Source organism: Nannospalax galili, unplaced genomic scaffold, assembly GCF_000622305.1.
Source record: "Nannospalax galili isolate Female #2095 unplaced genomic scaffold, S.galili_v1.0 scaffold685, whole genome shotgun sequence".
Taxonomy (NCBI): Eukaryota; Metazoa; Chordata; class Mammalia; order Rodentia; family Spalacidae; genus Nannospalax; species Nannospalax galili.
Window position 1 is genome coordinate 1742996 of NW_008353482.1, and position 11747 is coordinate 1754742.

Below are 11747 nucleotides of genomic sequence, written 5' to 3' on the forward strand. Positions count from 1 at the left end.
TAAAGATGGTTCAATACTCAAATTTCAATTAGTGTAGTCCATCATATCAACCAGCCATAGAAGAGAAATCTATGTGTCGGTTTTGTGACAGTACCATGCTGATTTTATGACTATGGTTCTGTAATATAGTTTGAGATCTAGTATGGTAATAAGCCAGCATTACTCTTTGTACTCAAAATTGCTTTGGCTCTCTGGGGTTTTCTGTAATTCCACATGACTTTTGGGATACACCGTTTTTTCTAACCCTGTGAAAAATGTCATGGGGATTTTGATTGCCATTGCATTGAATCTATAAATTGCTTTTAGCAGGATGGTCATTTTTACATTATTAATTCTATCAATCCATGACCACGGGAGGACTTTCCATTTCCTTGTGTCTTCCTCAATCTCTTTCTTTAAAGATTTAGTATTTTCATTGCAGACATCTATGTCTTTGGTTAGGTTTATTCCTAGAAATCTCATGATCATATGAATAGATGCAGAAAAAGGCATTTGAAAAAATCCAATATTCTTTCATAATAAAAACCATTTAGTAAATTTGGAATACAGAAGAATAGTCCTCAACTAGGTAAAGACTATGGACAAACCTCTAGAGCTAAATTCATACTTAATCGTGAGACAGTCAACAGTTCTCTGCTAAGATCAGGAGAAGCCAAAAACTCCTCTCTCATCACCCCTTTTCAATACCATACTGTGATTTCTAGCTAAGGCATAAGACATTAAAAGAAAATAAAAATACACACATTGGGAAAACAGAAATAAAAATTGTCTTTGTTTTCAGATGTGTCTTAGTTTGTTTCTTCATTGCTGTAACAAAACACTCTGCCCACTACCAACTTGGGGAGGAAAGGGTTTATTTAGCTTACATATCCCAGGTCACAATTCATCTGGGAGCCCAAGGTAGGAGCTCAGGGAAGGAACCTGGCAGCAGGAGGCCATGGAGGAATGCTGCTTATCAGCTTGCTCCCTGCCCCTGCTCAGCCTGCTTTCTTATGCAACACAGGCCCACCTGCCCAGGGGTGGCACCACCCATAGTGGGCTGGGCCCTCCCACCATCTCTCATCAAGAAGATGCCCCTCAGACATGGCCACAGGCCAGTCCAATAGAGGAAATTTCCCAATTGAGGCTCCTTCAACCCAGGTGTGTCAAGTGGACACTAAAGCTATCCAGCACAAGATGACACAATTATCTATGGATAAAATCCAAAACAATCATTAAACAAATCCCAAGAAAATACTTTGTAAATATTGGCAAGCTAATTCTAAAGTTTCTACACAGAGAAAAGATCCAAAAGAGTCTACACAACATCAAAGAAGCACAAAGTTAGAGGAGTGATGGTACCCAACTTTAAGACTTACATTAACGCTATAAGATCAAGGAAGTAGAGTATTGGTAAAAAGACAAGACAAATCAATGGAACAGACCCAGAAATGCACAAGAACACAGGCAACAGATACTTTTAAACAAGTGATATTAAAACTGAATATCCATGTACAAATTTTATATATACATATTTATATAAATACATATATATATATATATATATATCTTATAGCCTTCACAAAAATAATTCAAAAGTGGACCAGCTCTAAGTGAATCTGAAACTGTATACATCCTAGCATATAACAAAATAGAACAAAGGAGAAATACAACACAAAAGGCACCATCCACTAAAGAAATAATTGATAGGATGGTTTCATCAAAATTAAGTTTTTCTGAGGCTGGAGAGATGGCTCATCAGTAAAGAGAACTGGCTGCTCTTGTACAGGACCCAGTTCTGTACCCAGCACTGACATGGCAGATAACACATGTCTGGCCTCCATGGACATTGCATAACACGGGTGCATTTACACACATGCAGGCAAACACTCATATACCAAAAATAGTAAATAAATAGTTTTTTAAAATAAAATTTAAAAATTTAAGGGGCTTGAGAGACAGCTTAGCTGTTAAGAGCACTGGATGCTCTTGCAGAGGACCCCTGTTCAGCTCCCAACACTCACAGAACTACCAACAACCATCCATAACTCCAGTTCCAGGGGATCTGACATCCTTTTCTGACCTCCATGGGTATTGCATGACATAGGTGCACTTACATGCATGCAGGCAATATAGGCTCATACATGTAAACAATGACATATCTGATAAAGGACTGCTACTCAAATGCATACAGTAATTTCATAAAATTCACTAAGGAAATGACCAAAGAAAAACAGATAGCAAAGAAGTACATGAAAAAGATACTCCACATCAGATACCACAGAAGTACAAAATACGACAGTCAGGGTCCACTATACAGCAGTTAGAGCAGACAAAATCTGTGACATTGACAATAATAAATGCTGCTAAGGTTGGGGAACAACAGGAATATTCACTGACTGTTGAAGGGAATGTGAAACTATAGAGACACTTTAGAAGATATATCTAAGTGCTCTTATAAAATGAAACAAGTTCTTACCATTAGTTCAGCAAGTGCCCTTCTTGGTATTTACCAAAAGGATTCTAAAATATAAATCTACATAAAAAACTGCACACAGATATTTACAGCACCTTTATTCATAGTGAGCAAAATTGGAAGTAAATAAAATATACTTTACTCTAGCACTCGCAAGGCAAAATCAGGCTGATCTCTATGAGATCTGAACCATACTGGTCTACACAGTGAGTTCCAGGTCAACTGGGGCTACAGGGAGACTCTGTCTCAAAAAAAACCAAAAGGAAAAGAAAATGTAATTCAACTGACAGACTGATAAGATGTTGCAATCACAATGCAGTATTTTTCAACATGAAAAAGAAATGAACTATCAAACCATGAAAAACAAAAGTGGAGGATTTTAAATGCCTGTTACTGAGTGAAGTGAAATCTGAAAAGGCTACATACTGATGACTCTATGACATTCAGTAAAAGGAACTTTCTTGACATGGTGTGTGTTTGTGTGTGGTGTATATACTTGTTAGTATAGGTGTGTGCACATGTGTACAGGCATGCACACTTATGAGGAGGGCAATGAGTGGCACTCTCTATTTTCCCTTTTATTTTTGAGACAAGGTCTCTTATTGAATCTGAAGCTCATAGATTCTGCTAGGATGGTCAGCCAAAGAGCTTCAGGGATCCACATGTCTCTTACCAACCCTCCCAGTGCTGGGCTAACAGGCACCACTGTGCCTGGTTTTTTATTTAGGTTCTGGTGATCTGAACTCAGGTCTTCTTGTTTACATAACAAACACTTTACCTACTGAGCTATCTCCCCAGCCCCTTGAACATAAAAAATTATACACACAGTAAAAATATCAGTGGCTGCCAGGGTTTACGGTGAAGGACACCGGCAAAGACACAGAGAGCAAAAAATATTTGTAAAGCAATGCCTCAACTCTGTGATGCTCTAATGGTAGGCACGTGTCATCATACATCATCCAACTCCACAGAATTCACAGCATCATGACTGAAACCCTACTTCAAATTATGGCCTGATGGGTGATGATGACATGTCAGCCAAACTCACAGGCTTTAGAAACGTACCACTGTAGAGGAAATACTGACAAAGGAGGACCGGGGAGGGGGACAGGCACTAGATGGGAAATCGCTGCACTTCCTTCTTAGTTTTGCTGTGAGCCTAAAACTGCTCTAGAAAAGAAAAGCTTTAAAATAAATTAAGATGACCTGATTTTCACACCATTGGTCATTCCTTCTTAAAATGCTGTAGGAGTGTGATATTATAAGTAATATAATATTTAGAGTAGTAGCATTTTAAATATGGCCAGTAAGTGAAAAACACAAAATCTTGTGAAGGACAGCAAGAAGATCAAAGAAAAGACCAGATAAGCCCCAAGCCCTTAGGACACTGAGCTCTACACCTGCTTTCTACAAGAGCAAAGTCTAATTGTATTACAAGTTCCATTGTCTTGTGAATAAAGCTTCCAAAAACCTAGCTCTGCAATCCAAAGTCCATAAAATTCTAAAATTTATTCATTCATAATTATATGCTTTCTATTTGTGTGTAATGACATATTGATTCATTTTAAACACCTTCCTTCTGGACATGCTTTCATACCTGCACATTTATTTTATGCAAATGAACAGTAAGGATGGCCTTTGGATGCATGGGTACAGTTGACTGACTAAATGGCATCAGAGGAAAACTATCATGAAAGCCGTTGCCAACTTGGACTCCTCCATTTGCACTGCTTCAGAATGATTTCCTGTACCTTATCTCATTCCCAGCCCAGCACAAAGTCCATGAGGCAAATTCAACATCACCATAAGTGAGAGCACTCACTTAGGAATAATGGAGGAACTTTCACTGAACTAACTGATCTATGAATGTGATGTTTATATATCATAGATGGTATATTGAAGAAATCATTTGAAACTCTCCTTCACATTCCCACAAAGCCCATCTTAAGTGTGACACCTTGTTAAGCTTTGAGTGTGCCCCCAGAAGTTCATGCACTAGGACTTTAATTCTTTAATGTGACAGTGTTGGAATGTGAGTCTTAGTGAGGTGGTGCACGGGTCCTGGGGGGGCAGAGTCCTCACGAGTTAATGCCTTTCTCAGGGGGAATGGATGAATTTTCATGGGACCCGAGGCTGCCCCTGCAGTCTAGCCTCTTCTGTTTGTTCTCATTTACTCTTTTACTTTCTGTTACAAGTTCAAGCAGCACCTAGGCCTCACTAGACACTGGGCAGATGCCAGGACTGTGCTCTCAGACTTCACAGCTTCCAGAATCAGGAGCCAAGACAAACCTTTTTTCTTTATAAATTATAGTCTCAGCTATTCTCTTACCTCAACATAAAATGAACTAAGAAAGCTCTCCTTATCCACTTTCCCAAACTGCCTATCCTTTCTAACTATTTCCATGATCAGTGCATTTGTACCTTGTACAGATCTTGGCACTTTCCACCCCTACTTAGAAATTCACCATGCCTTCCCACTCTACTGAATGCTTTACCAAGGAGCTGCCAAATAACTAGAACAGACCACAGTGGGTACAGAAATTCCTTTGAAAACTCATGTTTTGTCGTTAAAACATATGCATTTTTTTCATTCTAATCTATAATTCATACTTGTTGGATTTAATAAAAATATTATCGCTGGATTGTCTCCCTTTCTAGGAAAATTGGCTCTGGCAAGCTGGTCTTACAGGTTTGCAAAACTCCTGGCATGCTAACTCCTCATACCCTCTCAGACTGACACTTAGGTAGAGTACAGGGAAAAATGGTAACTCTGCAGAGTAGTGAAGATATCTTACACACTAGCATCTCCTACCAAAGAAAAATCTTATGATGTTTTTCAGGAATACAGGCCAGCAAAAAGGTTGGCAAAATTATCTGTAGTTTGATTAATATTTTTGGAATTTCTCAATGAACATAACCATACTAAATTTTCTGAGAATTATTGCATCCAAACGTGAAGCAAAAATCAACAAAGAGGAAAGTTCCATGAAACTATCTTGTTTGAGGTAGGGAGCCAGTATACTATGGAAACATCTTGTTGGAGATATTTCTCCCCCATTACATTTGCTCTTTCCTCTCTCTCTTTCCATTACCATGAAACTGTTCCTACTTTTTCTAACTAGAAAAGTCTTACTCACTTTTAGAAATCCAACCTCCAACCAGGCGTGATGGCACATACCTTTAATTCCAGCACTTGGGAGGCAGAGGCTAGTGGATCCCTATGAGATTGAGGCCAGCCTGATCTGCACAGCAAGTTCCAGGCCAGCGGGACTACAGGGAGACCCTGTCTCAAAAAGTCAAGAAAGACAGAAGGGAGAGAGGGAGGAAGGGAGGGAGGGAGGGAGGGAAGGAGGGAGGGAGGGAAGGAAGGACTTCTGCTCTTTGAAACCACCCCAGTCACTGTCCTTGGAAATAAATATCTTCCCTATGCAGATCTGCAGCCCTCAGTCTACACACTTCTGTTGAATTCTATCACAGGTGGAAATCTTAGATTCACTTCTTAGCCCCCCGATAGCCAGATTGTGTGACCTCTAACACATTATTCATCTGTAAACTCTCAGAACCTAGCAAGGCCCACACTATGAGCCCAGTAAACATCGATGAATAAACCAATGGAGCAATCTCTCATGAAACAATAAAGTATGGAAAGGAGTAGGGAAGGACATACAAGGAACTATGGGGGTAAAGGAGAATAAGAGAATGGTATAAGGGGATACAGGTATTATCAAGGAGAAAATGGGGGTACTTAAACTGGGGCAGGAGGAGAGAGGTTAGAGAGGGAGAGAGAGGGGAGATAAAGCTTAAGTGGTATTAAAAAAAAAAGAGGGAAATGTATTAACTGAAAAAAATCCTGAAAAATAAAAATATAGTATCTGAAAGTGAGTGCATGTACATAACTGAAGGTCATATAACAAGAAACACAGTGCCAGACAGGAGGAACCTATCTAATTGGACTTAAAGCCCTCAAGGGGAGGGAACTCACAAGTGGCACTGTAAATATAGCCAAATACACATGGCTGGAAAGTCATAAATCCTAGAGAAAAACATATGTATCATATCTCTAGACAAATGAGATTTCTTATTGTATGCTAAATAAGGATCCTTATATTTACAGACAAATATACCATACACCACTCATCAAAGAATCTTTTTGCAACAGATAGAGGCTATTACAGAGTTCTACAATTGGTAACACACACAGAATATATGTATGAGAGTTGCCCAGCCCTAAGTGACACATCTACAGTGAAACCTTGATACCTAAAGCTCATGGAACATAGAGAAACAGGGGGTAGAGAGAATACTAATACAACTCTCACCAGTGAAGCTTCCTCATACAACAAAGTGTAATGCACAAACAAGACCACAGCTGGCCAATCTTTAGAGAATAAGAGACTGCAGAACAAGAGACCCTGGAGAGGGCTCCTATATGAAACCTCACCCACCCATGGTTCAGGGGCCATTGTGGAAGACAGGGTAGAAAGATTGTAAGAGTCAGGGTTGGTACATGAACATAAGGAAACAGGGGCTTTCAGATATCTGGTAACTTGCTCATATGAACTTGCCACAATGGTGACAGTATGCACAAGACCCATGCCAACTCAACTGAAAAAAACCCAGCATAGCAGCAGGCCCCAACCCTAGCCAAGGAACTATAAGAAACTGATCACAGCAGGGTAAAAGGATCTTCTTTAAGGGAGTGACTCCAAATAGGCTGACTAGACTCCAGGGGATAAACCTGCACCAAAGGACATCTGGGTACAAATGTTTGATTGGATAGGACTTAACATACGACAGAATGCATGAAATCTGGTGGGGAGGAGCCATGGGGAGGCATGGATGAGCAAGGGGGGTTTAAATTTGATTAAAATCTATTATAGGGGGGCTGGAAAGATGTCTCCATGATTAAGAACACTCGTAGTTCTTGCAGAAGACTGGGGTTCAAATCCCAGCACCCACATGGCAGCTAACAACTGTCCCGTAACTCCAGTCCCAGGGGATCCAACAGCCTCTTCTGACCTCCGTGGGCATTGCACAACACGGGTGCTCTTACCTACATGCAGGAAATACACGAATACACATAAAATAAAAATAATAAAATTTTTAAAAATCTATTAAATGAAATGCACAAAAACTCAGTAAAGAAATTTTTTTTTAAAGAGAAAGTAAATTATGAAGCACCACATGCCATCTCCCTGTCACTCCAGACAGAAAATCCATGCTAAAAATTGGGGAATAATATTAAGATGTGGGCGGTCAACTGTGATTTGTAGAGCAGCAGGTCTGAATGAGCAAAATGACCCCAATACTGAATTTGTACAGAGATTGGACTGGCCAAGACTGTCACCCACACAACCCTAAGGAGAATCTGTGTCTCTGTCCAGAGTGCTGAGATTTCAGTAAGAAAGACCTGGCTCCATTTCAAAACCAGAGAAGGCCAAGTAGGGATGGAATACAAATGTTTACATATTTATTTATACTTGCTATAAAAACTTTCTTCTCGCCCAGGATCTTAGGACAGTCACATTCAATCAGCTACAGCTCAGTCAGTTTAAATAGATTAAACTGACTCTGTTCTGTAAAAGAAGTCACCAAGTTCAAAAGTGGCAGCAGCCAGGCACAAGCCTTTAATTCCAGGACTCCAGAGGCAGAGGCAGATGAATCTCTGTGAGTTCCAGGCTATCCTGATCTACACAGGGAGTTCCACACCAGCCAGGGTTACATAATGAGATCCTGTCACAAAGAAAGAAAGGGGAGGGGAGCATCATTTAGCTGGGCGTGATGTCTCCTGCCTGTAATCTCATCACTCTGGAGATAGAAGGAGGAAGATCAGGTGTTCTAAGAGAGGAAGTGACTACAGATTCTGGACAAAAACTAAACTCACCCCTTGTGGGTTTTCCTCATCAGACTGCACCAAATCTCTGGTATTTGGGCAGGTGACCACGCCTTTAAAGGCATGAATTTCCTGACATCTAAGAGGAGTCAATACACAATTAAGATGGAACAAGCCTTCAGTGAATCATCAGTGTGTGGCAAGCACTTTTCTTTTTTAATCCTCTCCAAACCCCATGAAGTGGATATGATTGTTCTCATTTTACAGATGAGAAAAGCAGGGCCGAGAAAGGTAAAGCAGCTTTCTCAAGGCCACTCCACAAACATGCAGGACTGCCTGGTGAGAAGTTCAATAAGAAGCACAATCCAAGGCCACAATGAGACCAAGACTTTCCTTCACTCCGCCCTCGACCCTTGGCTGCTCATGGCCTTCTGCACATGTGTTTTTCTAGCAGTGGAATAGCAATGGCACAAAGGCTTATGATTTGTTCATGTTAATTTTTTCTAATTTTCTGAAATTTTATAATGTAATTTTTTTTTACACATCATTAATCTTACCTTATGCCTTAACTTATCAAAGAGTCAACAAGGCTTAACATAGTAACCAGATTCCCTAAGAGTCTTCAATGGCCTTAGAAGGCCAGTTCCACTTCCTCACACATGCTTCTCCTTAGCTGAGTGCCCCTCCCATACCATCAAGCTTACTACTCACCCAGTGGCTGCTGGGTAATGAGGCTGGCTGCCCAGAGCAGACAGACAGAGGCAGAGAAGGTCACTTCCTTTCTCCCCTTACCACTTGACACCTGTGGAATATGTCAGCCCAGGTGCCTGGTCCTTCCTAGTGCACTTTTTTTACATGAAAATGACCATCACCCCATATCTAGCTTTGGGATGCCTTGAAGTTTCTATTCCCTATAGCTCATCACAGTGACAAATTAAGTGTCCATTCCACTAACAGGAAAGTCAAAACCCATGATATTTAAGAAACTTACCCAAAATCAACCATTCAGAGACCAGCAAAGCCAAAAGTCACAAAATCCAAACAACTCCTGTACTACTTAAATTAACAGAGGCATTGTTCTATAAATTTCTACCCCACCCCAAATGATCAGAGGCCTTTATGCTTCCTCTGCCCCCCAGCCTTCTACCTCCAGTTCTCTCTGACCTATGCTGTGCTCCATGACAGAATCTTTTTCTTTTTCTTTTTTTAAAAAAATTTATTGATAATTTCATACCCGCATATAAGATGTTTTGATCAAATCCATGCCCACTCCCTCCCCTCCAACTCCTCCTGTACCTCCCCATCGCTTTTTGACAGAATCTCTTTTTCATTGTGTGTTGCCCTAACTCAAAACACCCATGCCTTTTCCTTTCCTGCAGTCTGTGCTCTGTAAACAGCAATGGCTTAGAAAACAACACACTTGAGGAAGACAGCTGTCTTCTACATCTCTCATGATAAATTCTCCACATTATCACACAAACATTTAATAAAGTAGGGTTCTGTCTGTAGGAGGAAATGCAGATTTAACAGGCATAATATGGAAACATTGCCATTCACCAGGGAAACTTTAACTAGATTAAGCCGCGAAGCATGCATCAATCAGCCTAGAAGGGAAGATAATTCTAACTGTACGAATGTCACCAGCACATTATATAAATCCCTTAGGTGGCTTTTTGCACTTTCTACCTGGAGTTGTGGTTATTCTCACACCTCTTTCCTACCACAGTAGTCCCTCCTGAAGTACTCAATTACCCCTTGACTCCACCTTCCTCTCATCTGTGTCTTGCATAGAACAGACACTCAAATCCTTTCGTTAAGTATTAATACTGTATGAAGAATCCGCCTATGAAAAATAGTAAAAGTAGCCTAGCGTAAAGACAAGTTGACACAGATTATGCTGCACGGGTGTGTCAACTTTAGTGGGCTGCTCTGCTTCAGAGGCCCAAGGGACTGCTACCAAGCTGCCTAAAGGACCAGAGAAGTCTACTGTGGTGTGAAGCCTGATCCTCTAAACGCGATTGCCAGTACTCTCTCTGTCCTCTCCACAAAGAAAAAAAAAAAAAAAAAAAAAATTACCCATCACCCTAATCGGTGGGGGAGTCTAAACACCAGTAGGCCCTCTGTTTGGGCAGATTCACAGCCGAAAAAACAGGTCCCCACCCAAGCTACCACACACTAAGAACGCAAAAAGCCTGTAAGTAGCTAAACTGACAGCAAACCCCAGACAGTACTAGTTTTCCTTACAAGGAAGACTTGAGTGCGACCATCGCACCCAGTTCCTACTGCTCATTTCCAGCTCGGGATACTTTCGCCCTGAGTTTTTAAGCTGAGAGAAAGGCGCGACCCAAGTACCCAGGCACAGGTGGCTTGGAGAGGGAGAAATCTCAGCTCTACAGGCGGGAGACCGAGTGACCCAACCCGAAGCAGGCTGGAGTGCAGGTCCGAAGGCTCACCGCCCGTCCTGGGTCTGCAAGGATGCCCGGGATCCGCCAGGATGCGCGAGGAGCCCTCGGCTGAGAGAAGGCAGCGCTGTGGCCGGCGCTGGACTCACCACATCCATGATCTGCAGGAGGCTCAGGGAGAAGTAGACGGTGAGCGGCAGCGAGTCATTAGCCACCGGCCTCTCCAAGGGGTTGTAGTTCTTGATCAGCTCCTTGTAGAGCTTTCTCTGGAATTCGCCTTGCAGGGACACTTAGGGAGCAGAGAGCACAGCAGGCTGCTCAGCGCAGGCCGGCGGGGAGCGTCCCACGCGCGCTGCCCTCCCCCCACCCCCGGTGCCGCCCGGACCCGCAGCCCTGCAGCCCCGCAGCGCCCCCGGACCACCCCATCCTGCCCTGCCCGGCGCCGAGCTCCCGGGACGCGCCCGGGATCCCGCCTAGAGTGGAGGACCCGGAGCCGCGGCGTGGTTACCGTGCAGCAGCGACGCGGCCAGCGCCAGCCAGACGCCTCCCCGTGAGCCACTCATGTTGCCCAGGAGCCACGGGCAGCGATCCCGGTCCGCCCCGGACTGCGCCTGTGGCCGAGACGCAGCTCCCGCCGCCTGGGCGCCTTTAAAGAGCCAAGCGCGCCCCCGCCTCGCCCGCGCGCCTCCGCACGTGACGAGCCCCGCCTCTCCTAGAGCTCCCCCCCCGGCCGGCGCGGCTCCGCGGCCACCCGTGGAACTGCAGCCGCGGGCATCGCAGCGACATCCAGCCGGGCAAGGATGATGCTCCAGAGTCCTGGCCCAGCGCCCAAAGCACCCCTGCTCAGCTCTACTCACTGCCTCTGCCTTGGTGTCCTTTGACCCCATGCTGCCCCCTCCAACTCTTTGCCCCCAGCCAAGACAATTCTGGGATTCAGTCCTCCAGCACTCCTTCCCCTATGCCAACATCTGGGTGATAGAGGCAAAGAAGCAGGTTGCTTTAGAAGTTTCTCCTGCCAGATAAAGTAGACCAACCAGGGAGGAAGTAACCCTGTATG

At 43.2% G+C, this 11747-nt stretch overlaps 1 protein-coding gene across 3 annotated transcripts in view; it reads right to left on the reverse strand.

The window, feature by feature from the left end:
* LOC103748066 (neuronal acetylcholine receptor subunit alpha-7) overlaps positions 1–11338 on the reverse strand; it is a 147564-nt gene extending 136226 nt beyond the window's left edge. For 2 of the 3 annotated variants that reach the window (XM_008850602.2, XM_008850601.2), the window contains exons 1-2: positions 11199–11338; positions 10840–10979 (exon numbers count right to left, since the gene is read on the reverse strand). In XM_008850602.2, coding sequence (XP_008848824.1) covers positions 10840–10979; positions 11199–11253 — 195 coding nt within the window. In that variant the 5' untranslated portion in view covers positions 11254–11338. Of the gene's footprint in view, positions 1–10741; positions 10796–10839; positions 10980–11198 lie in introns of those variants that run through there. The other variant, XM_008850603.2, reaches the window with a different exon arrangement.
* Between the last annotated feature and the right edge of the window lie 409 nt (positions 11339–11747).